Source organism: Sciurus vulgaris, assembly GCF_902686455.1.
Source record: "Sciurus vulgaris genome assembly, chromosome: 4".
NCBI classification, from domain to species: Eukaryota; Metazoa; Chordata; class Mammalia; order Rodentia; family Sciuridae; genus Sciurus; species Sciurus vulgaris.
Genome location: NC_136464.1, coordinates 35,711,623 through 35,738,437, shown reverse-complemented (window position 1 = coordinate 35,738,437; position 26,815 = coordinate 35,711,623). Strand labels below are relative to the sequence as shown.

Sequence of the window (26,815 nt, the reverse complement as noted above, 5' to 3'; positions counted from 1 at the left end):
TTATTGTATAATGATCTGATTCTTGGCAATTTAAGAATACATGTTTTGGTATAGTCAAACATTGGACTGCTGTGTTTTTAGAAAAAAAAGTATCTACTAACATGGGACAATTTCTAATAAAGTAGGATACAGATCAATGCATGTAATCTGTTGCTACTTTGTTGCTGTTTCTTTTTTTTAAAGGAGGCTATCTAGGTATATACTTTCACACGCATATTTTCATCTTTGAAAGGTTTGTGGGAGCTGTGGTAACCACAGTTATATCCGAGAGAAGGAAATTGAGTTTTTACTCTGTTTTATTTTGTAATGTTTATATATTTTAGAAATCATGTCCATGTTTTAACTTTCAAAATAAATAAATTTTAAAAAATAATTAATTTAAACCGGGCACAGTGATGCATGCCTGTAATCCCAACTATTCAGGAGGTTAAGGCAGGAGGATCACAGGTTTGAGGCCAACCTGGGCAACTTAGCAAGACTTTGTCTCAAAATAAAAGAACTGGGAATGTAACTCAGTGGTAGAATGCTCGCCTATTATGCACAAGGCCCTGGGTTCAATCCTCAGTACTGCCAAGAAAACAAAAATTAATATAAGTAAAAAATGTTCTTTGGGGCTGGGAGATAACTCAGTTGGTAGAGTGCTTGCCTTGCAAGCATGAGGCCCTGGGTTCAATCCCCAGCACCACCAAAAAAAAAAAAAAAAATGTTCTTGGTGTTTTGGACAATTCATAAATGTTGTTGGTGGGCAAGAAATACTTTTTTCTCTATCACTGAAATTTCCTATTTCTATTTAGTTTCAAATATCTGCAATGTTTAGTAAGTAAAGACAAGATTTGAGAGTTGAGAAAAGTGTTTCAATTTTTTCTGTTCCTGAGGTTTTATGAGTCTGCATGTGGAATCATAATGGTATTTCAAAAGTGATTGATAGGACACATAAAGTATAAAGATAGGGACAGAAATTTTTGTACGTAGACCTTTAGACCAATTCCACATGAAGTACAGGTAACTTTAGATAGCAATATAATAATAGAGAAACCAATTTAAGAAGAGGAAGAAAGCAAGAACTAACATTTATTGAGGATCTATAAAGTGCCAGGAGCTTTACATAAAATATCTTGTTTAATCATCAGTAAACCTGTGAGTAGATGTTACTTTTCTCCAGTTTACAGATGAAGAAAGCCAAGTTCCAGAGGGGTTAAGTAACTTTTTTGAAGTCCCACAGGTAACTGGCAGGGTTGAAATATGAATCTGACTGACTCCAAAAATTATGCTTCTGCTATTCCAGAATGACATTCCTTGAGCAAAATGACATTCCTCCTGCCTCATACTTGGACCAGCATGTCTATTTGCTGTCTTTCTGGTTGTATAATTAGTTTGAGTAGAAACAAGTGCTTTAAGTACTATTTTTTTTTTTTTTTGATACCCGCTACACCAGGGAGACCTAACCTTTAACAGGTAAAGAAAGAAAATAAAAATGTGAGTTTATTCCTTTCTTACTACTTATAAATTTTCCCCCCAGAACTTTATGAAATCTTCCTTTCAAGAGCGAAAGAACGGTGGAAAAGCTTCAGTGAAACAAATTCAGAAAATGATACAGAAGGTGTGATTTTTGTTTTTAATAATAATTTCAGGATGAAAATCTAGTTACTGAAGATAATAGAGTGGTTTTATACCATGTTCCAGGATTTGTGGTAACGCTTTACATACATTATCTCATTGACTCTTAATAACCTTTTTCATAGATATTATTCTGAATTATACAAGAAAAAACTGAGGCTTAGAGAAGTTAAATAACTTGTAAGCAGAGAATCTGGGATATAAACCAGATTTGTTGTACTCCAAAGCCCAGGATTTAAATCATAGCAGTTAAGGCTAATGGTATGAAGTAGTTTTAAGGCTAAGCTCTTACTTAATGATAGAGGTTCTTCATACCTCACTCTGACCTCTTTCTTTTCCCATCCACTGACTTTCACTTATTTCATAATATTTATAATTATTTTGTGCCTTATTCTTTGTTCATTTAATTTACCCATAGCCCTCTATCAATTTTTCCCCCTGATCATTTTGGAAAAAACAAGAGAATTTTCTTTCTCACTATAGTTTATTGAGTTTAGGTAAATTTACTTAACCATCTATTGTGCTTTAGTAATGGGGAGCGATTTTTCTGTCAGTCACTTTTATATATTTATTTTACTTCATAGAAAGCAAACCCTTTTCTCTTGCCTGTAAGTAAAACTCTAAAAATGAACAGTTTTGGAGAGAGAAATGGTACCTATCTTATAGTGGTTTTCCTAGGATATTAAATTTTTTTCTGTTTTAAAAAAGTGAACATTAGGGCTGGTGAGATAGCTCAGCTGGTAGAGGCAAGCACAAGGCCCTGAGTTCGATCCCCAGTACCGCAAAATAAATAAATAAATAAATAAACAAATAAATAAATAAATAAAAATTAAAAAAAAAAGGAACATTAGGGTGGGGAAATTTTACTAAATCAGATTCAAGAGAAGACTTGATTTCTAGGTTTATGTAAGTATTATCCTAAGTCCTGTTTGCTATGACAGTTACTTGTGGGGAAAAGTACAAGAAAGGTAAGGATGTAAGAATTTTAGACTGGTAGGATTTCAACTGCTTCATTATTCTTTTAAAACTGTTATGAAGCATCCAAATTATAAGAATTAAAATAAGACACTAACTTCTGAGACATTTTGTTATGAGTAAATAAAGTTACACATCAGTAGAAATTGAATTTTTTATTCTATAAGATATTTGAATTCTTAATATTTTTGCTTAGTAAACTATGAAAATAGAAATTTTACCCCAAGACTTAAAAAATTTTCAGAGGGGCTGGGGGCATAGCTCAGTTGGTTGAGTGCTTGCCTTACAAGCACAAGGCCCTGGGTTCAATCCCCAGCACTGCAAAAAACAAAACAAAACAAAAAAAAAAAAAAAACAAAAACAACAACAAAAAAATTTTCAGAATTTTCCCTGAAACAGGAAAAGTTTAAAATATAAATCAGAAAAGTAGTGTTCTATTTAAATTACTGTCTTCATATTTCCTGAGTATTTATAACTTAGAGTTGTTATTTAACTCTTCGGCCATTATCTTTTCAAATATTACTTTAGCTCCATCTCTCTTGTTCTCCTTCTAGTACTTCAGTTATATCTATGGCAGACCATTTAACAAGCTCTTACACTTTAACATATTTTTTCTCTTTCTGTTTCAGTTGGATTATTTTTATTAATCTGTAATCAAGTTTACTAATCCTTTCTTCTGTCTAGTATATTATTTAATCTGTCCAAAGAGTTTTAATTTTAGGTGGTATATTTGTAATTCTACAATGTTCACTTATTCTTTTTATATATTTTTCTTTGTTGAAGTTCTTCATCTTTCCATTCCACATTTTATCCCATCTTTTCCCTATTTTCTCTAACATTTATGACAGATCACATTCTTGTCTGTTAATTCCAACATTGGATTATCTATTGTTATGCTTCTGTTGGCTTGTTTCCCTCTTTGATTATAAGTCCCATTTTCCTGCTTCCTTGCATATCTTAAAAAGTTTTAATTGTAGACCAGATACCATATAAAAAGAATACAGAAAATGAAACTGGTGTTTCCCTTGAAGAGAAAGCAGGCTCGTTCCTTTTGTATTGTTGGATTAGGGATTTATCACCCTAATTCAATTAGTAATTAATCTAGGTTGGGGCAGAATTGCAGCTTTCAATAGATTTAGTTCATCTCAGGTTTCAGATTACTTGATGGGAAAAACTATCCTATTTTAATTATAGACTTATCCCTCCAGTGAGGTGCTCTCCCAAGGACCATGTGGCTTTGGGTGATTTCATTTTACTCTCAAAACTGACTGCCTACATTCAAAAAAAGTTCCTTAGTCTAGGAAGAAAAAATGACCACGATGTCCATTTCCATAGAAAAGGCTCCTCCCCTCCTCTAGACCTCTGTCAGCTCTCATGGTAATTTTTAAAAATGTGACATTTATATTTTTTTCCTAGTAATTACCATTTGAATGATATCCTGCCCTTAAATTTTATAAAAACTAGAAGCAGAGTTCTTTCACCATATATTTTTCTGATAAATGTGTAGATATTTTTCTTCAGATTAGACTTTAAGTTCTAGCAAAAGTTTAATGACATTTCTTGAACTTTCTTGATGATTCCACTTTTAACTTTCCTTAAATAACACATATGCTGTGTGATCATTCTGTGTGTACAAAATTGAACTTGTTACAGCCAAGTGATCATTGAAATTTTATTTACTTGGTAAATACAGGTGTTTCTGTTGCTGACCGAGAGGCCAGTCTGGAATTAATTAAGTTGGACATTTCCCGTACATTTCCATCTCTCTACATCTTTCAGAAGGTGAGGGTTTCTAACCAAATTGTAACTATTATTTTTTAGTCTTTCAATATCCAAGGGTACAGATTCTCTAAATGCATAGCTATTATTTTTTAAAAGACAAAACTAGAAAAATCGGGGCCCTTACTTAAAAAGTACAAAACTAATAGGAAATTTTTAAGGAAATTTATTTTATTCTACTGATGGAAATACATTGTAGTTAGCAAAGCACATGAATAACTTTTGTGTAATAGGTACTTGATACCTATTTATTATGGTGAATTTGTTTTTTTTTTTTTAACTCTATAAGGTATTTGAATTCTTAATATTTTTTGCCTAGTAAACTATTACAATGTAAAGAACTTATCCCGAGACCAAAAAATTTTCAGAATTGCTTCTGAAATAGGAATAGTTTATTTTCATATTTAGTTTTTACAGGAAAAAATGGTTGTTTTTAAGTTTTACCATTGAAATGGGAAGGAATAGTTTTATAACATAGGGTATATAATTGATTAAATAAAATGAGATAAAAAATTTTACTGTTAAGGTAAAATTATTCATACAATTTAATTTAGTTGTAGTTTGATGGTTTTCTTTTATTGATATTGTATAACATGAAATGAAATTGCTGGGTATTTAGCTCAGTCTTAGAGCATGTGCTTAACATGTATGAGGCCCTGGGTTCAGGCTCCAGCAATTACCCCTGCCCTGGCCAGAAGAAAAAAAGAAGAAAAAATAATAATCTGTATTAATTGTACTCCTATTGTACAAAATCTCTAAGTCTTTAAAATTGCACATTATATAGCTTGCATTCAAGTGAGTATATTTAACTTTTTTGTTATTCATTATTAAATATTTTTATTAATAATTTGAAAATAGGGGGCAGAATGCATTTAGAATATTTTTGACAATTGTTAATACACTAAAACTAGTCACTTAGGAAATGCTATAGTTTATTAACATGTGAGAAATAACTTAGAGACTATTATTCATATAGTTTAAAATTTCATTTTTCTCTCCTAAGGGTGGCCCATATCACGATGTTTTACATAGTATCTTAGGGGCATATACATGTTACAGACCTGATGTTGGTTATGTAAGTATTTGTTTCAATCTGTTTTTTTGAATATGAACATTTTATCTATACTCTTATCAAATTTCTTATGTTGCATTAGATATTTACAGATACAGATTAAATATCTGTGTCTCTGTCTTCTTTTGACTGATCAACTTACCTAGAGAAGAAACTTTCCTTCTCTTGCCAGGAGCTTATAAGACTGGCTGCCAGCTTTCTGGGAGTGTTAATAGGGATTTTTCAGCATTCATTTTGTAAAATTTTATTTAATGCTTCTGCTGTCAGTGTGATTCCTTTATCCCCCCTCTCACTATCCTTCTTTTCTCTCACTATTTCTCCATAAAATAAAATTTCATGTTCTGCCAGGTTTAGGGAAGAATAGGCACCTATCCATACAAGACAAAAGAACCTACCCTATTTTTTAGCCCTACCACTCAGTTTCAGAGGTATCTAATAATTTCATTTCCTTAGTCTTAAACAGCATTTTGTGGCTGAATTGGCTCACTGATTATTGACGTCCTCTTCTACAGATCTTTTACTTTCAACATCTCCCTTTATTTAAATTAAAGTTTATAAAATGCTATTGACATCTTTTATATACTGTTCATATCCTTTTCCATTTTCTTTGTTCTCTTAAGTTAATACTCATTTTTTTCTTTATTGTTATTTTACTTGAATTTTAGGAGGGAACAAAGAAAATGTGAGTATTCAGTAGCCACATTTAACTAGAAGGTATGAAACCTTTATCTTCTCACCTTTGTCTTAAAATAAAAGAACTTTAGGGACCTCCCTATAAGGTGGCTGTCAGGTACAACTTACTTTGTTTTGTTGCATGTTCATTTGTGTTTGTTCATTCATGCACTCAACAAATATCTGCATGCTTATTATTATTGCTATATGCTAGGCATCGTTCTAAGGCATTTAAGATACCTTAATGAACAAAAGACTCTCCTTATAATGCTTACAGTTTAGAAGGAGGAAATAGACAGTAAAAAACAAGTAAATCAGGTTATAGTAAGTGGTGGTGAGAGCTATAGAAAAAAGTATGGCATGTAATGAGGAGAATTGCCATGTTTGGGGTGGAGCAGGTTGTATTAAAAATGGTGGTGACCATTTGACCCAGCTATCCCACTCCTCAGTTTATACCCAAAGGACTTAAAATCAGCATACTACAGTGATGCAGCCACATCAATGTTCATAGCAGCTCAATTCACAATAGCTAGATTTTGTAACCAACCTAGATACACTATGGAATATTACTCAGCCATAAAGAAGAATAAAATTATGGCATTTGCTGGTAGATGGATAAAGTCAGAAAATATAATGGTAAGTGAAATAGGCCAAGCCCAAAAAACCAAAGACCAAATGTTTTCTCTGATAAGTGCATGACAATATATAACAAGGAAGGGTGGCAGGGGGAAGAGAAGAATGAAGGAACTTTGGATGGTGTAGAGGAAAATGGGGTGGGAGTGGGTGGGGGACAGAAAGTAGAATGAAACAGTATTACTCTATGTATATGTATGATTACATGAATAGTGTGAATCTGTATTGTGTACAACCATAGAAGTGAAAAGTTGTACCCCATTTGTGTACAATGAATCAAAATGCAGTCTGCAAAAATAAAAAAGATTTTAATTAAAAAAATGGTGATGAGATAGTCCTTATGGAGAAAGTGTAATTTGAATAAAAGAATTTTTAAACTGTCTTCCCTCAGGTATTTAAAAGGGTGTATCCTTTGTGCACATGTTTAAGTTGACATTCAATATTTTTCATATTAAGTTTAACTATAAAGGTTTTAATTTTTGACACCAAACATCTTATATTTCTTTTTAAACATGCATGCAGGGCTGGAGCTGTGACTCAGTGGTGGAGCACTTACCTTGCACGCTTGACGCACTGGGTCCGATCCTCAGCACCATATAAAAATAAATAAAATAAAGGTATTGTGTCCATCTACAACTAAAAATATTTTTTAAAATGCAAATAAAATTTAAATGCTATTATGATTTTTTTCATGATTAGATTCAAGTTAAACATTTTTTAAAAAATTTTTCAGTTGTCAATGGACATTTACTTTATTTATTTATACGTGGTGCTGAGGCTCAAAGCCAGTGCCTTACACCTACTAGTCAAGCGCTCTACCACTGAGCTATGACCCCAGCCCAAGTTAAACATTTTTGATAGAAACACTACCATGAATGGCATGTCCTTTTCAGTACGTCATATCATGAATAGATACAGAATATTCAGAAAAATTGGACTCTTGCCAGAAGCAATGTATGCACAAAAGTAATATGCAGTGAATTTTAATGAGATTTAGTTTTGTGAATATGCATAAAATAAAATTCTAAGTGGTACGGTATTATCATTTCTTCTTTTTTAGTGGTATTTAAAATAATGACATTGCTCTTTATTTTTGTATTTTTTGACATGGGGAGGTTTACCATGTTGCTGGCCTCAAACTCACAATCCTCCCACCTCAGCCTCCTGAGTAGCTGGGGTTATAGGCACATGACATTAGTTTTAATTAACAGCATCTTAGATTCAATTAAATATAGTTTTAATCTCTTTGTTTTTCTACCATTCTATTACAGAAGGTTAAAAGTTTGCCCCCAGTATCCATTCAGTAAATATTGTGGACTAAGAATTTAGTCAGGAACAAATGGATATGGTCTGGTCTCTGTATTAGTTTCCTATTGTTGCTATAACAAATCACCACAAACGTAATGGCCTCAAACAATGCAGTTCACAGTTCTTCAGGTCAGAAGTCCAAAATATATTTCACAGTTCAAATCAAGATCTTGGCAGGACTCTGTTCATTCTGTGGGCTCCAGGGCTGAATCCATTTCCTTATCTATTCTGCCTTTTAGAAACTGCCTTCATTTCTTGGCTCATGGCTTCATAGGAAACTGCCCACTGGTTTTTATAATAAATATCATTGATCATGCTGATAAGAGAAGTCTCAACATTGTATAGTAATGGAGCAGGAATCCATATTGGAGTATGCTAAAATGTAAAAAGAATCAAGCCGGTGTGATGTGCATGCCTGTAATCTCAGAAATGTGCAAGGCTGAGACAGCAGGATCTCAGGTTTAACGCCAGCCTGGGCAATTCAGTGAGACCCTGTCTCAAAATAAAAAATAAAAGGGCTTGGGATATATCTCTGTGATAGAGCACCCCTGGGTTCAATTATCAATGCTGCAAAAAAAAAAAAAAAAAAAAAAAACAAAAACAAAAAAAAGAACTGAGAAAGTAAACATAGTTATAGATAGTGTTGCAGGCAACCCTTTCAAAATATTTGGGAAAAAGACACTATCATTACAATTATTCTTTGTAATCTCCCTGTGTAAGTTCATCACATAAAATCTCTACTAAAAGTAAATATTTGACAACTTTTCAAATTAAAGAAATGTATAATTGCTACTGATAACTCACAAGCAGACATCTATATTTCTTAGCCTTTTACTCAAGGCCTTTCATAATATGAATATATCCTACTTTTCTCAGATGTCTTCCATTTGTCATAAATCTTGTGCTCCATCTGGGCTAGTCCTATTATTTCCATTTCTTCTGTTGTGCCTATACTTCTTTTTCATCCTAGAGTGGTGTTTACCCCATTTCTTTCTCCTCTTTACCAGGAATCTAGGTTATCTGAATCCCTACAAACTCTTTATTCTTGGAATTTTAGCAGCACATTTCATAGACCTCTTTTATTCTTAGTTCCTCATTTCCAATGCAGACAGATTTGTTATAAAAATGAAAAAAAATCACCTGACTTTCACTTAACTTTGTGATTCTATACTCTATATTTTGAGAATTTAGAGAGAAAATGAAAACTGAGATTTTTGTAGCAAGAAAAACTGATACTTTTTTCTCAAAAATTTTCCCTCAGGCTGGGGATATAACTCAGTTGGCAGAGAGCCTGCCTCGCATGCACAAGGCCCTGGGTTCAACCCCAATACCACCAAAAAAAAAAAAAAAAAAAAAATCCCACATGAACAAGAAATGTAAAATTAGAATTCATAACTCTTATGGGTGTTCTGTATTTACCTTTGCTGGGAAGAAAAAAAATAAATCTTGGTAAATTCTACTTTGTAACAAAACTGTAATTATTTAGGAATCCAATTAAATAAACTGTAGAGAATTGTTATTTTAAATGTTTTGATTTTCTTTTTCTTTTGAAGGTCCAAGGGATGTCCTTCATTGCAGCAGTGCTCATTCTCAATTTGGAAGAGGCAGATGCTTTCATTGCATTTGCGAATCTCCTGAATAAGCCATGTCAATTGGCTTTTTTTCGTGTGGATCACAGCATGGTATGAACATTTGAATTAACTGTTTCTTTTGTATGTTCTGTATTCTGAATGCCCTCTTAAAGTAAAACAAACAAACAAACAAAGAAAAAACAACAATTAGAAGACTAAGGTAATCTGAATATGAACTTTTCATTGAATTATAGTTTTAGTAATGTTTGATGAGAGGACACAGAGAGATGCTAATAAATAAGATTTTCTGTTAATGTAAAGGATTTATTTGTCTATTTCCAGATTGTACTCTTTCATAACTTTATTTATTTTTTTGTCTGCAGATGTTGAAATATTTTGCAACATTTGAAGTTTTCTTTGAAGAAAATCTCTCCAAACTATTTCTTCATTTCAAGTCTTATAGTCTTACCCCAGACATATACTTGATAGACTGGTAAGTCATAATATACATAACAAATAATAATGAAAAAGAGATAAATTATAACCTTCTGTGCTTTAAGAACTATTGTAAATCTCATGCACAGGATCATACATATTAAAGAACCTTTCCTTAGAAATAGAGAACTTGCCACATTTTTGTGGGGTTATATTTGATTAAGAGTATGGACTCTGGCCAGCTGCAGTGGCACACACCTGTAATCCTAGCAGCTTAGGAGGCTGAGGTAGGAGGATTGCAAGTTCAAAGCCAGCCTCAGCAATTTAGCAAGGCCCTAAGCAACTTAGCGAGACCCTGTCTCTAAATAAAACATAAAAAGAGCTGGGAATATGGCTCAGTGGTTAAGCGTCCCTGGGTTCAATCTCTGGTATCACCACCCCCAACACCCCACTGCTGCCAAAAAAAGAGTATGGATTCTGGGTTGAAATCAGCATCTCTCAATTTGTTTTTAATTTCTTATCTATAAAAGGGATTAGTAATATTTATGTCTTGAGTTGTATCTCTTTCAAGACCTAGCATACACTAACTTCTCAGAGTTGGTTGCTATTATTTTTAGCACACAAGGGCTTGTAGTAGTTTTGATAGTGTTTCTTTACCAAGGGTTGTTTTTCAAGACTTTATCCAAATTTCTGATGGAAGAATGATGCCTTATTTGATGCTTCATCTCTCCAATTCAAGATCTGTTGGAAATTGAAGCAGTAGCCAATTGATTTTAGAATGATGGGTGAACTTTATGAAAAAGATGGAGTAGTTGATCCTAAGATAGTTTGTCAAGAGTACACATGGAAGGTTAAACTGTAAGTCTTAGGTTCAAAATCATTTAAGTGGTATTAAGCTTTAATATAGAAAAATAAATAAATGATGTTATTGATCGAATATGATGTCTTCCCAGTTTTTGGACCTCCTCCTTTTGTGTGTGTGTGTGTGTGTGTGTGTGTGTGTGAATTGAATTGAACTGGGAATTGAACCTAGGCCCTTGTTAGGAAAGCACTGAACTCAGTCCTTTTTAAAAAAAAATTTCATCACGAGCAAAAAAAATTCATCATGAGCACCAGGCTGGTGATCCTCCTGCTTCAGCCTCCCTAGTAGCTAGGATTACAAGCATGTAATTCCTGCTTGAGCCTTCTTTTATGTAGGCTTAAAAAAAAAAAAAAAAAAAAAAAACGAGTTTTTCAATGTATGCTCTTCCATTTTCACTAAAAATATTAGAGTTCCTCTGGGAAATACCCAAAATAATGGGAAGAAGTATTTTATATCCTGAAACTCAGAGAATCAAGATTAAATACTAATTCTGTGACGAAGCGGTGCTGGGAGGGGAAAGCCCTCAATTCTCACTGTTGAGAAACATGGAGCATATCAGTTTCACAACTGATAGGGGGGATGAGTGAGTACTTTGTTCTAGAAACTGTACCAAGGCATTCCTCATACATGTTTTCTTTTTAAGCAATAAAATTACTATTCTATATACTACCAAGAGTGTGTTTTTGTCATACAATTAAATGTATTTATAATTTAAGAAGTAGAGGTGGACTTTTGTTTCACTACCCAGAATCATTTTTTCAAGGCAGGAATGAGTAAGTGGCAATGCTAAATTTTTGTTTTGTTTTGTGGGAGAGCCTTTAGTTCCCTTCTTCAAATTCCATCAGCACTACCTCAACTAATCAGAGTAAAAAGTGGTGTCCTTTTTTTTGCTAAGGCAATTTTAAGACAAGTCTTCTAGTATCTATTCTCTCACTTCCCAAACCAGAATGCCACCTGAAGCACCATTGGATAAAGAATTACATGGTCAGACATTGTCAGAAGGGATAGGAAAAGCCATTTTGGTGATTCTGTTGGAAAAGAAGTAATAAGAAAATCTTAATGGAGGAGAAAACAAAACAATGGATGTTTGTTGGAGGGGAAGTGAATTATTATAGGATTATATTAGGTTACTAAAGATGATATTTAGGTTCCTTATACACTATTAATAAGTAATTTTTATTGAACACTCCTTTCCTTTTTTCTTCTTTTTTCCCCTTCTCTTCCTTTATTTTTTCTTTTTGGTGATGGAATTTAACCCAGGGCGTTGCACATGTTAAGTATACGTTGTCCCTGAGCTCTATCCCCAGCCATGAGCATTTCTTATGTGCCAGACATCATCCTAATCACTTTGTATTTATTAATTCCTTTCATTTTCAGAACAATCCTAAGGTGGACAGTATTATTATTTTTAGTTTACTAATGAGGAAAACGAGACACAGCAAGGCTAAGTATCTTGGTCAAGACCAAGTGACTCAGTTGCAAATTTAAAATTCAAACCCAGGCATTGTGATTTCAGATTCATACCCTTAATCACTAGGCTATTGTACATCTAGAGTTTGTATTAGAATTTGCCTTTATGTTAGATTGCAAATTCATATAATTTTATTATTTATTACTTAATTTTCCATTATTCAAGTTTGAGAGAATAAGCCATATATTATTTGCTGTTTTATCCCTAATTGGTTTTTTTGTTGAACTACAAACCACAGTAATCATTTATTTACCATCATCCTTTTTCTATATAGATGCTTAATGAATAAATGAAAAATTTCAAGACTTTTTTTCCTCCATATTTTAGGATCTTTACACTCTATAGCAAATCTCTACCACTTGATCTTGCCTGTCGAGTCTGGGATGTATTTTGCAGAGATGGAGAGGAATTTTTATTTAGGACTGGATTAGGAATCCTCCGGTTATATGAAGATATTCTCCTGCAGATGGATTTTATTCACATAGCACAGTTTCTAACTAAATTGCCAGAAGATATCACATCAGAAAAGCTCTTCAGCTGTATTTCAGCAATTCAGATGCAGAATAGCACCAAAAAATGGACTCAGGTATGGCATTTTTAAATTCCTAATAGATGTGCTAAAATAATCAGTTTGACTTTTTGTAAAAAAAAAAGTTATATATTTCTGAATTGTTAGTGCATAAAGTAAAACAAAATATTTAAAAATATTTTTTAGTTGTAGATGGACACAATGCCTTTATTTTATTTATTTGCTTATTTACTTATTTATTTTTTATGTGGTGCTTACGATTGAACCCATTGCTTCACATGTGCTAGGCAAACACTATACCGCTGAGCCACAACCCCAGCCCAAATATACATTATCTTTAAAAAATAATTTGGGGCTTTGAAAAAAGCAAGATTTTAACATAGATTACCTCTCTTCCACATATCCAAATTTATAGATTTATTTTTATATAAGTTCAGTAATATTTTAATTGAACTACAAATCACAATAATCATTTAGCAGAGCTGTTAAATAATTATATCTGAAATAGACAATGATTTTACTAAACATCTACTATGTAGTAAAGGTTAGCAATATAATCTAACATATGATCATGGCTTCTTTGACTGTATTTAGTGAAGGTAAGTAAAAGTGATCTAGGTTAAGTGCCATGAAAGCAGCATTATGTCTTGGTCTATGAATGATACACACAATTGGCATTGTAAGTGCACAGATTTACTGCTTATGAAAATGGAATGTAGGAATGAATGTTGGCCAGAAAATGTTCTGTTTCTAAATACTAATATAAAAATATTTGGCAATGATGAAAATTGAAATTGACTCATGTTCCATAAAATTAGACTTAAAAAATGGGGGGCTGGGGAGATAGCTCAGCTGGTAGAGTGCTCGCCTCGCAAGCACAAGGCCCTGAGTTCGATCCCCAGTACCAAAAAAAAAAAAAAAAAAAGGGGATTAGAATTAAAAAATTTCAGGGATAATAAAGCATACTAAAGCTCTTTTTCATGTTTATAAGCTGTAGTTATTTAAATCTCTTTAATCTGGGTGGTAGATTTTGAGAACTGATCTTTATTTTATGTAATTTCCAGGTCTTTGCATCTGTAATGAAGGATATTAAAGAAGGAGACAAGAACAGTAGTCCTGCTCTGAAAAGCTAATCTTCAAAATTAACAGACTAACTGAAATATAAAAAAATGTGTGGTTTTTTTAGGGGGGAGAAATGTTTTCTGTTTCCTATGTAAAAAGCATGAAAGAAAATTGTTGGAGAAATCTAAAAGAATCAAGAGGTAGAAAACTGCTGATTTAAAATTCCATGGCTGAAACAAAGGAAATAAGAAATTTATTAACAGTATTAATAAAAAAGTATTTTGTAGGGAGAGGCATTTTTCAGAGGAAAAGGTTAAAATGGTTATTTCATACTCCATAATTTGGAGTGAACAGTTTAATGCAATAAATTTTTTAAATCGCTTCAAAGATACTTTAAATTTTTACATCTTTTCTTTTTTAACAATTACCACAAAGGCACTTTGGAGGTCACATAGGATTGTTAAATACTAATTTAACCTCCAAAATATTATAGAATAGATATTATCTCCAGTTCTGATCTTTTGAAGATATTCTAGACCAAGAAAAGCAACTTTGATTGTAAACTAAGTTGTTTATCTTCATTCATAGGTTGGGGCAAACTTAAGTTATCTGGGAACTGGAATATTCGTAGGAGATTGTTCCTTGTTTGTTTAGGTGTTTTCCCACATTATTGTATCTATTTGTTTTTGATGGGAAATTCTTTAAGGAATTCCTATCATTCAAATAATTTTAGTCTTTTTGTTCTAGTACAATAAATTGTTCACCTAGTAATTTAACATTAAGAGAACTAAATAACTGGTAGGATGAAAGTTCTTTGCACTTTAATGGACTGAAGACTTGACTTTGGGAGTATGTCCAAAAATATGAGGTTTTTCACTGGTTAGAGTAAAAAGTAATGAATTCTGAGAGTTCTTAAATAGCATATTATTTGATAAGACTTTAAAATTTTTAGTTAAAATTCCCCCTCTCTGTAGAAACAAAATTTTTTTCCAGTTTGAAATTTGAAATCTTACAGTAGCTAGGTCCATGCCTTATGAAACACTATGTATTAGGTTTTTTTTTTTTTTTTTTGTAATCAATGGATGGAAATAAGAGTGAAAGAAAAAGGTAAAACTAATTTTTGAGTCTTACTGATGGTATAGCAGATAAATTATTAATCATTGGTAAATTGGCATCAAATTTATTATGTTTAATTTTGGAATCTAAACTAAAAACACTTGAGTTTTATGAATATATGTATAACATACTATACAGTTAATAATTTATAGTGTTTTTATTTCGTAGTTTGGTTTGAAAGAAAATTTAAGCACACTATTTCTGTTAGTGACATATGTATAGTCTTTAAACTAACAAGCTCGAGAGTCTTGTTGGTGTATTGACTGCCTCTTTAGAAGTATGGGACCAGAGGGTACTCATATACTTTTATCCTATGGGTTCTTCTAGCCTAGGGATTACTAGTGGAATTCTTAGAAGTTAACCCCTGTTATAGGGGCTGGCTTAGTGGAAACTGATGGTGTAATAAAATACTGAGGGAGTACCCAGAGTCTTAACAGGTTTTAGAATGACCTTGTTAAGTGTGGTAACTATTTCCTTGGTATTGGTGGCCCTAATAGAGGGAATGTAACCTCTGGCTGTAATCTCATTGAGGTTATACTACCTGCCTAAATTTAATTTTACTTTTATGCATCGTTTTCCTGAAGAGGACCTAAGTTACTATATTTCTTTTTCTTATTTTTTTATTATTGTACAGTTTCTTTACCTTACAAGTGTAAATGTATGTGTATATATATATACATATATATATATATATAAAATGTAAATATAAGGATTTCACTAAAAACCACTAGTAACAATTACCATGTAAATAAAACCTGCAAGCAGAGTAATTACTTGAAATGAGTCTTCATTACTTTGGGAATATTGGGTTTAGTTAACCACACCTGGAGAAAAAAAGGAATACACATCTTTGGGGAGGAAAGGTCAAGTTTCTTTTTCAAGGGATGCACTAGACTTCAGTCTTGAGACTCAGTACTGGCAGCTAAAATACTGTACTGTATCTCCTTTCTTTGAACCTGTATACAGGCAATATGTGGTTATTCATGTGGTCAGTGTATGGCAGTTTGTTTTTTGATTAAAGTATTTGTCCTATTAAAAGTAAATTTTTCTTAAATTATCCACAATAATGTGAGATTTAATATGATGTTTTGGTTGCTTATGTATTCTCTCTCTCTCTCTCTCTCTCTCTCTCTCTCTCTCTTTCTCTTTCTCTTTCTCTTTCTCACACAACCTTAATTGTTGTGTGCCTCCTGCCTTAATTGTTCCTTTAGCCCAGATCTACACTGGTTTATTTAAATGCTACTAAGATTCCAGTAACTAGTTTTAAAGTCAGATTTTGTTGATTTTTCTTTTTGCACTGATGACCTTCATACAATGTTTTTGGTTTGAATATATTTGGCTTTACAAAAATTAGGTGCCACTTGCAAAAGAGCATTGAAATTTTCAAACCTTCTGACTTCAGGATAACATCTTAGCATGAGAACTAATGCTGTTGTTTTGTTTTTTAACAACAATCAACTCTAAATTACAGTCTATACTATTGGAGGGTATCATTCTGAAGTATAAAATAATCTTCACAAAGTTATGTAGTTGTTTTGACTCTTCATTTCCTATTTTGATAAAATTAGATCTGTTTGGATAAAATTGGGTTCTAAGAGCATACTCAGACAGTAGAACTTGGTATAAAAAGATGCAAAAATGGGGGGCTGGGCAGAAAGCTCAGTCGGTAGAGTGCTTGCCTTGCAAACACAAGGCCCTGGGTTCGATCCCCAGCACCCAGAAAAAAAAAAAAAAAAGATGCAAAAATGGTGTGAGATAACATTGGAAAATCAGATTTTAATTTGCCCACTAACTGACAGATAGTGTTAGAACCTCTGGAAAACCAAACGTATTTAATCCTGATTATGTGCCAAGCACTTCCTCTTATTATTTTGTTAGGCTACATAAATTGTAAGGCCTGAGAAGTTAGCAAAATTGCTTTTCTTTCCAAACAATTTACTATTCATATTAATTGACTATTGGTTCCAATTACCGAGGTTTTACTGTTTACATTGCATTTTGTGGGCTGGATTTATTTTCTAATAAACACCAGGAAGTACTTTTTAAAAGATTACTTTGGAAAAGTGTTTCATTTGTTGAATATTTAAGTAAACAGTACTGTCAAAATTAAATTTAAAATAAAATAAATTTTGTATTATTGTAATACATTTGGAAAATAACTTTTATAATAAAAATCTGAATTATAAACTAATAGACTTGGGAGTATATAAAATTGACAGCAGTGGGATATATGCATTTGTTCTTGTTTTTATCTTCACTTCAGCTTTGAAGTAATGTTTCAAATTTTCCTGATCTAGGCAATATTAATAATTTTATAAGTAGATGTATTTTGATTTCTACATAAATCCCAAAACATTTTAATTTTAATCTGTAGCCTTAAGAAAATTTGAAAGGGAAGTATTTACTTGATTAAAACTATTGTAAATTGTAAAAACCTGTGAACATCTGTGTTTGGACTTTGGTTCAACAGACAAAATATATTGGAGAGCATGTGAATGATAGGACTTATTCTAGTCTTAAGTTTTATCAAGTGATTTTAAATTAATTATATTTTGGGGCTGGGGGATATAACTGGGTGGTAGAGCATGTGCTTATTAGCATGTACAAAGCTCAGGGTTTGGTCCTCAGCACCAAACACAACCTAAAATCAGTTGTATTTCAGTAAGCTAAACTGCATTATCATAGAATTTCTTCAGACTTAATTTTTAAAACCACTTATGTGTGCCCTTGAAAAGTAAACATGTCTCACCAAATGTTTAATAAGACTACATGTTTTATGATCTTTTAAAATTATAAATCAACCCTATCATTTCCTTGCTCAAGATCCTCCAGTGGCATTCCCTATAATAAAACCCCAAACTTTTGGGCTAGGGATATAGCTCAGTTGTAGAGTACTTGCTTAGCATGCATGAAACCCTGCGTTTGATCCCCAATACTGCAAAAAAGAAAAAAAAAATCCAAACTCTTTGTTCTTATCTATGAGATCCTATTTGATCTAATCTCTGCCCATCATGCAGGATGGAATTTTTGCCGTTTTATCTACCTCAAATCTTTTGCTTTTCTCTCTGGAAAGTTCTTTGTCTAGGTCTTTTTATGGCTTATATTCTCTTTCATTCAGGTCTCTGCTTAATGTCACTTTGCTCAGAGGAGAATTTTTCTCTAAATAGCTATACTCTCATAACCTTACTCTTTCATATTGTGTAATAATATCTATGACTTATCACTAACTGACATTGTAGATAGTTGTTGCTTCCACTACAGTATAAACCCTGAGGTCAGAAATATTGCTTCTATTATATACTTTTGAATTGCTAATACCCCAAATAGTGCCTAGCACTACCTGTGATAGATGTAGGTGACTGGATTATTTTTATTTTCGTTCACCCTCATTGAATTTGTCTTTCATTTAAAATTTTTGCTTTAGAGAGATTATGCACTTTAGAAACCTAAATCAAATTATTTCTGACTCGCTCAGGAATTTTAATATTTAAAGGCTGGGTCGAAGAAAATGAACTAGTGGAGATCAGAAATAGGAGTTTTGGGCTAGGGGTGGAGCTCAGTGGTAGAGTGCTTTCCTCTCATGTATAAAGTCCTGGGTTCAAACCTCAGCAAAATGCGTGCACGCACACAAAAACACACACCAGAAAGAATTTATTAGAAGAATATGAAGTCAGAAAAAAGGGATGAGTATTTACATGAAGTGATTAAAAGTGTTGTGACAGATCTGAACACATTTTTTCAAAGGAAGGCATATAAGTGATCAGGAAATGAAAAAATGTTCACATCACTAATCAGGGAAATGCAAATCAAAAGTACAAAGAGCTATTTCCCATCTTGCAAGATGGGGGGTGAAAAGGCTGAGAAGCCCGATGCTAAAGAGAAGAAACCTGAAGCCAAGAAGGCTGATGTTGTTGACAAGGTTAAAAAGGGAGACCCTAAGGATAAGAAACCCAAGAAAGGGAAGCCCCACTGCCGCCAAAACCCTGTCCTGGTTAGAGGAATTGGCAGATATTCCCGATCTGCTGTGTATTCCTGAAAGACGATGTACAAGAGGAAGTCCTCGGCTGCTAAATCCAAGATTGAGAAGAAGGAGAAGGTTCTTGCTACTGTCCCCAAACCAGTCGGTGGTGACAAGAACTGTGGAACCAGATGGTTAAGCTTCACAAAAAGCCTATATACTATCCGACTGAAGATGTGCCATGAAAGCTGTTGAGCCATAGCAAAAAGCCCTTCAGTCAGCAGGTGCAAAAACTGCCAGCCAGCATCACTCCCGGGGCCATCTCGATCAGCCTCACTGGGCGCCACAGAGGCAAGAGAGTGGTTTTCCTGAAGCAGCTGAGCAGTGGCTTGCTACTTGTGACGGGATCACTTTTCCTCAATCGAGTTCTTCTGTGTAGAACACACCAGAAATTTGTTACCACCACTGCCACAAAGATTGATATCAGCAACATGAAAATCCCAAAACACCTTACTGAGGCTACTTCAAGAAGCAGCTGAGGAAGCCCAGACACCAGGAAGGTGAAATCTTCGACAATGAGAAAGAGAAATAGGAGATTACAGAGCAGCACAAGGTTGATCAGAAAGCTGTGGACTCACAAATTTTACCCCAAATCAAAGCTATTCCTCAGCTCCAGGGCTACATGTGATCTGTTTTTGCTCTAACAAATGGAATTTATCCTCACAAATTGGTGTAATAAATTTCTTACCAAGAACCTAATTAAATAACTGATAGATTTTTAAAAAAAAAAACTACAAAGAGATTATCATCTCACTCGAGTTAGAATGGCTATGATAAAAAATGCTGGTTGAGGATGTGGAGAAAAGGGAAATCTTGCATACACTGATAGGAATATAAATTAGTATAGCCATCATGAAGAACAGTATGAAAGTTCCTCAAAAATTCAAAAATAGCTGGGCATGGTGGCACATGCGCATACCTGCAATCCCAGAAAGACTGAGGCAGGAGGACTGCAAGTTTGAGGCTAGCCTCAGCATTTAGCAAGGCCCTAAACAACTTGGTGATTCTGTGTCTGGGGAAAAAAAAAAAAAAGGTGGGGACCTGGGATGTAGCGCAGTGGTAAAGCAACCCAGGGTTAAATTCTCAGTACTAAAAATAAATAAAAAGGGCTGAAGATGTACCCAATACCAACACACACAAACATACAATTAAAAATAGAACTATGATCTAGCAATGCTACTAGTGGATATATAAACAAAGGACAATGTATTCTGTTTATTATTCAGTACTATTCACAAAAACCAAGAAATGCAAACAAACTAAATGTCCATCAATGGATGAACAGATAAAGAAAAATGTGAGATACACACACAGAGACACACACAGAGAATACTAATCATAAAAAGAATGAGATTCTGTTTTTTAGGATAGAATGGATAGAACTGGGGTTTATTATGTTAAAGTGAAATAAGCCAGGCTCAGAAAGAGGTACGTTATGATCTCATTCAAGTGGAATCTAGAAAAGTTGTATCAGGCTGGGAGTATAGCTCAGTGGCAGACAGCCTGCTTAGCATGCATGGCCCTGGGTTCCATCCTGAGAACCACAAGGAAAAAGTCAGTCTCACTTAAGTTGAAAGAAGAGTGTTGAGTACTAGAGGCTGGGGAGATAGTGGGGAGGGAAGAATGAGGAAAGATTGACTAATAGAGACTGAGGTATAGTTAGATGGGAAAAGAAGTTCTGGTGTTGGTTTTTTGTTTTGTGTTTTTTTTTGTTTGTTTGTTTTTTGTTTTTTGTACTGGGATTGAACCCCAAGGTGCTTTACCATTGGGGCCACATTCCTAGCCCTTTAAAAAGAAATTTTTTTTTCAGTGTAGATGGACACAATACCTTTCTTTGACTTGTTTATTTTTATATAGTGCTAGGCAAGTATTCTACCACTGAGCTACAACCCAGCCTCCCCAGCCCTTTTTATGTTTTATTTTGAAACAGAGTCTCACTAAGTTGCTTAGGGCCTAAGTTGCTAAGGCTGGTTTTGAATTTGTGATCCTCCTGCCTCAGCCTCCCAACGACCAGGATTACAAGTGTGTGCTGCCATGCCTGTTTTTCATATATATATATATATATATACATATAAAATATATACCAGAAAAAATATATAATATATATATATTTAAACATATATATATATATTTTTTTTTAAAGTTGGAAGAAAGGGTTTTTCTTTTTTTTTTCCACTGGAGGGGGTCCAAAGAGGTCCTGGAGAGGGAAACCTCAACTTAGAACAACCAGATCTTTCACTTACAATAGAAAATAATTTTGGCATGTGTGAGATACAGAGGAACAGATTTATTTAGGAAAGCAAGAAGTACACTTTTTTTTTCTTAAATTTATTTTTATTGTAAACAAATGGGATACATCTTGTTTCTCTGTACATGAAGTACAGGCATACCATTTGTGTAATCATACATTTACCTAGGGTAATAGTTTTTGATTCTGTTATTTTTTTTCTTCCCTCCACCCCTCCCACCCCTCCCATCCCTCTTTTCCCTCTATACAGTCCTTCCTTCCTCCATTCTTGCCCCCCCTCCCACCCCTCATTATGTGTCATCATCTGCTTATCAGCAAGATCATTTGTCCTTTGGTTTTTTGAGATTGGCTTATCTCACGTAGCATGATATTCTCCAATTTCATCCATTTGCCTGCAAATGCCTAATTTTATTATTTTTTATGGCTGAGTAATATTCCATTGTATATATATATACCACAGTTTCTTTAAAGGAGTACACTTTTAAGGAAGATTGCAAGCTATCTCAAGAGTGAGAAGTGCTTTGGGGGGTCTTGGGGGCTGCCTCTTTTTTTTTTTTCAGTTGTCGATGAACACACAACACCTTCATTTATTTTTTTTATGTGGTGCTGAGAATCAAACCCAGTGCCTCACACATGTCAGGCAAGCACTCTACCACTGATCCATAAACCCAGCCCGTTTGGGGCCTTCTTTTAAAGGGAAATCAGTGAGGGGTATGTATGGGAAAGTATGTGAAGGTGACATCAGTCTAATGACCACAGGACAATTTATGCTCTGTAGTATAGTTTAAGGTCTAATATTGTGATACCCCAGCTTCACTTTTTCTGTGCAGGATTGTTTTGGCTATTTGAGGTCTCTTATTCTTCCACATGAAGTTCATAATTACTCTCTTTGAGGAATCACTAAAATTTTAATTGGACTTGTATTGAACCTATATAATGCCTTTGGTAGAATGGCCATTTTGACAATATTAATTCTGCCTATCCAAGAACCTGGGAGATCATTCCTTCTTCTAAGGTTTTCTTTAATTTCTTTCTTTAAGCATTTTGTATTTTCATTGTAGAGGTATTTCACCTCTTTTGTTAGACTGATTCCCAAGTATTTTTTTTTTTTTTGAGGGTATTGTGAATGGAGTAGTTTTCCTAAATTCTCTTTCAGAGGATTCATTACTTATTAATAGAAATACATTAGATTTATGTGTATTGATTTTATATCCTGCTACTTTGTTGAATTTATTAGTTCTAGAAGTTTTCTAGTGGAGTTTTTTGGATCCTCTAAATATAGAATCATGTCATCAGCAAATAATGACAGCTTGAGTTCTTCTTTTCCCATTCATATTCCTTTAATTTCTTTGGCCTGTCTAATTGCTTTGGCTAGTGTTTCAAGGATGATGTTGAATAGAAGTGGTGAAAGAGAGCATCCCTGCCTTGTTCCAGTCTTTAGAAAGAATGCTTTCAGTTTTTCACCATTTAGAATGATGTTAGCCATGGTCTTAGCATAGATAGCCTTTACAATGTTGAGGTATGTTCCTACTATCCCTATTTTTTGTAGTGTTTTAAGCATGAAGGAGTGCTGTATTTTATCAAATGCTTTCTAAGCATCTATTGAAATAATCATATGATTCTTAACTTTAAGTCTATTGATGTGATGAATTACATTTATTGATTTCCAGATGCTGAACCAACCTTGCATCCCTGGGATAAATCCTACTTGATCATGGTGCACTATCTTTTTAATATGTTTTTGTATGTGATTTGCCAGAATTTTGTTAAGGATTTTTGCATCTATGTTCATCTGGGATATTGGTCTAACGTTTTCTTTAACAAGAATCAATAAATGGAATGAATTCAAACTAAAAAGCTTTTTTTCAGAAAAGGATACAATCAATAATGTGAAAAGAGAGCCTACAGAATGAGAGAAAATCTTTTCCACACACACTTCAGATAGAGCACTAATCACACCAAAATTTATAAAGAACTTACAAAATTTTACACCAAAAATATAGAGAACCCAATCAATAAATGGGCCAAGGAACTGGACAGACACTTTACAGAAGAAAATATACGGGCGATTAACAAATATATGAAAAAGTGTCTCTAGTAATTAGAGAACTGCAAATTAAAACAACTCTAAGATTTCATCTTACTCCAATTAGAATGGCTATTATCAAGAACACAAACAATAATAGATGTTGGTGTGGATGTGGGGAAAAAAGGCACACTTTTACATTGCTGGTGGAGCTGTAAATTGGTGCAACCACACTGGAAAATAGTGTGGAGAATCTTCAGAAAACTTGGAATGGACCCACCTTTTGATCCAGTTATCCCACTCCTTGGTTTAGACCCAAAGGACTTAAAACTAGCTTACTATAGTAACACAGCCACATCAATGTTTATAGCAGCTCAATTCACAATAGCTAGATTGTGAAACCAACCTAGATTCCCTTCAACAGATGAATGGATAAAGAAACTGTGGTATATATACACAATGGAATATTCTTTAGCCATAAAGAATAACAACATTATGGCATTTTCAGATAAATGGATGGAATTGGAAACTATCATGCTAAGTGAAATAAGCCAATTCCAAAAAAACCAAAGGCTGAATGTTTTCCCTGATAAGTGGATGATGATATATAATTGGGGTGGGGGTTTGGGGGTGAAAGAAGAATGGAGGAACTTTAGATTACATAGAGGGAAATGAGGGGGGTATGAAAAATGGTGGAATGAGACAGACATCATTACTCTACGTACATGTATGAGTACATGAATTTACATTGTGCACAACCATAGAAATGAAAGATGTATCCCATTTGTGCACAATGAATCAAAATGCAGTCTGTAAAAATAAAAAAAAAAAAAAGACAATTTATGGCGTCTGGCAGTTCTAAGAATCTTTTGGTTGATGTCCTTTTCATTATGTGATCAGTAAGTAACATCAATAAAGTACCCTATATTATTGGTTTTGTATTTCCATTTCTTAATTCGTTCTAAAAATACATGTATTAATGGGCTAATTTACAAAGCACAAGGCACTTGTCATAAATGGGTGAAATTCCAGGAACTTTAAGATTGTGAATGAAGATTTGTACATTTCCCAGGAATTTGGGAGTGTCGGGCCTAGGAGAAAAAGTGGCTTGGGGAGAAAAGTATGAGAACAAAGCACAAGGCTTCCAGATCAAGGTTATAGTTTCCTTTTCCTTCTATCTCTTTTCTACCAGTTTTAAAATTTATTCTGTTCTACCTCATTTTTACCATAAAGAAATAATAACTGAAATTTCACTCTGATTTGAACATTACCTAATATATAGATGTATCAAAACATCACATGGTGCCCCAGAAATATGTACAGTTTTTATATATCAGTTTAAAAAGTTTTTTTAAAGAACTTACATGCAATGAGGTTGAGCTAACAACTGAGAGATATACAGTAGTTTTCACAACATGGATGTAAGTCATTGATTACTGTAGCGTGGGCTACTTTGGCGTGTGTTGAATTGTAGCAATCAGTGAGATGGTAGAAGAATCAGAGGGGCCAAGAAATTAAAGATTGCCAGTATAGATAATTCTAAAACTACAAAGGAAAGAGCAGATAATAGTTGGTGGCAATAAGGGGATCCCCTCTTTTTTTTAATGGGAGAGAAGTATTTGAATACTAATGGAGAAGATTCTATAGAGATTTAAGAACCAAAGAATGGAATACGGTGCAATCTAAGAATCCTGAAATAGGCTGCAGGGAGTTGGATCTGGAGTATAACATGAGGGAGAGTGGAAAAGGCATAAAGATACTAGATTTATAATTTAATGTTGGGAAGCTGGGGGAATTCTGTCTTGAAGACATTGTTTATTTTGTGAGGTAGGAAGGCAGGCTATCTAGTATGTAAGCAAGAGGAAGGGTAATTTGGTTTCGTTTTGATTTCTTTCTTTTTTTGCGGTGCTGGGGATTGAACCCAGGGCCTTGTGCTTGCAAGGCAAGCACTCTACCAACTGAGCTATACCCCCAGCCTGCCAAGTTTTGATTTCTATGATTGGGAGAATGGGTGCTTTATCACTGAGCTACATCCCCAATCCATTTTTTAAATTTTGAGACCTGGTCTCACTAAGTTGCCCAGGCTGGCCTCCAACTTGTGGTCCTTCTGACTCCTCCCTCCTCTGCCCCAAGTGGCTGGATTATAGGTATGTGCCACCATGCCTGGCCCTGAATCTTGAAATGTTAAGTTCTATATCTGCAGAGATTTGTTTTGTCTAGCTCTAGTTGTTGTATAGCTACTATTAACATTTTCTGGTATCCTGGATGCATTTGAATGTAAGGCCTTGAAAGTGGATGAATGAAACTTTCCCCAGTCACTGAGGGGTAAAGATATATCAGGAGATGCCCGGTCTCCTTTTATTAACAAGTGTGGGGCCAGGGAAGATATCTGTCTTTTGAAAATCAAATGCATGGGCTGGGGTTATGGCTCAGCGGTAGTGAGCTTGCCTAGTGTGTGTGAGGCGCTGGATTTGATCCTCACCACCACATAAACATAGATTAATAAAAATAAAGGTGTCCACCTACAACTAAATATATATGTGTGTATATATATATATATATATATATATATATTCAAATGCATTTTTTTCTCAGCTCTATCTCCTGTGTTTGGACAAATGCCCCCACTTGCTGAGGAATTAGAAGGAAAGCTGAGCTTATCAGGAAGCCTACAGAGCAGATATGCTGCTGTAAAAACAAAGTATATACAGAAAGGCAACATATGGAGAAAAGATTTTGGAAAGTGGGAAAAAATTAAAAGAAGGAAATATTTTCAAGTCATTAGGGGAAAACCTCATAAAAACTGGTGTTTCAAAAATAAGAGGGGAGCCAGGCTTGGTGATGCATGTCCAATGTCTCACAAATCCAAAGCCAGCCTCAGCAACTTAATGAGACCCTATTTCAAAATAAAAAATAAGAAGGGCTGGGGATGTGGCTCAATGGTAAAATGCCTCTGGATGCAATTCCCTGTAATCCCCTTCCGCCGACAAAAAAATCAAATGGTGCTGGGCTGGTGGTGCATGCCTGTAATTCCAGTGACTCGAGAGGCTGAGGCAGGTAAACTGAATATTTGAGGTGGAGGGGAAGTGGTGTGGGAAGTGGTGGTGGTGTGGGAAGTAGGATATTGACCAAATTATAGCTATACTGTATGCTTACATGAATGCATAACAAATCCCATCATTACGCACAACTATAATGCACCAATAAAAATTTTTAGGGAAAAAAGCAAATGAAACTTGAATTCCATATTTTGAGAGAGAGAACAAGAGGGAGCACATGGAAATAAATTTTATTTCAGTATATTAAAAAAAAATTCAACTTAGTGAGACTCTGTCTCAAAATAAATAAAAGGTTGGTGTGTAGTTAAGTGGTACAGCAACCCTGAGTTCAATCTCTCCAGTACTGCTGAGAGCGGTGATGG

General features: G+C 34.1%; 1 protein-coding gene and 1 pseudogene across 2 annotated transcripts in view; both read left to right on the top strand.

Moving 5' to 3' along the window:
• TBC1D12 (TBC1 domain family member 12) overlaps window positions 1–15,052 on the top strand; it is a 79,753-nt gene extending 64,701 nt beyond the window's left edge. Inside the window, exons 7-13 of the mRNA XM_079138695.1 lie at window positions 1,520–1,600; window positions 4,286–4,374; window positions 5,375–5,446; window positions 9,610–9,738; window positions 10,011–10,120; window positions 12,723–12,981; window positions 13,989–15,052. Of these exons, the coding sequence (XP_078994821.1) occupies window positions 1,520–1,600; window positions 4,286–4,374; window positions 5,375–5,446; window positions 9,610–9,738; window positions 10,011–10,120; window positions 12,723–12,981; window positions 13,989–14,057 (809 nt within the window). The 3' untranslated portion in view covers window positions 14,058–15,052. The remainder of the gene's footprint in view (window positions 1–1,519; window positions 1,601–4,285; window positions 4,375–5,374; window positions 5,447–9,609; window positions 9,739–10,010; window positions 10,121–12,722; window positions 12,982–13,988) is intronic.
• A 2,786-nt stretch (window positions 15,053–17,838) lies between these two features.
• On the top strand, window positions 17,839–19,837 carry LOC306660453 (large ribosomal subunit protein eL6-like; annotated as a pseudogene). The gene has a single exon. The product of its transcript is annotated as a large ribosomal subunit protein eL6-like (transcript).
• The last annotated feature ends 6,978 nt before the right edge of the window (window positions 19,838–26,815 follow it).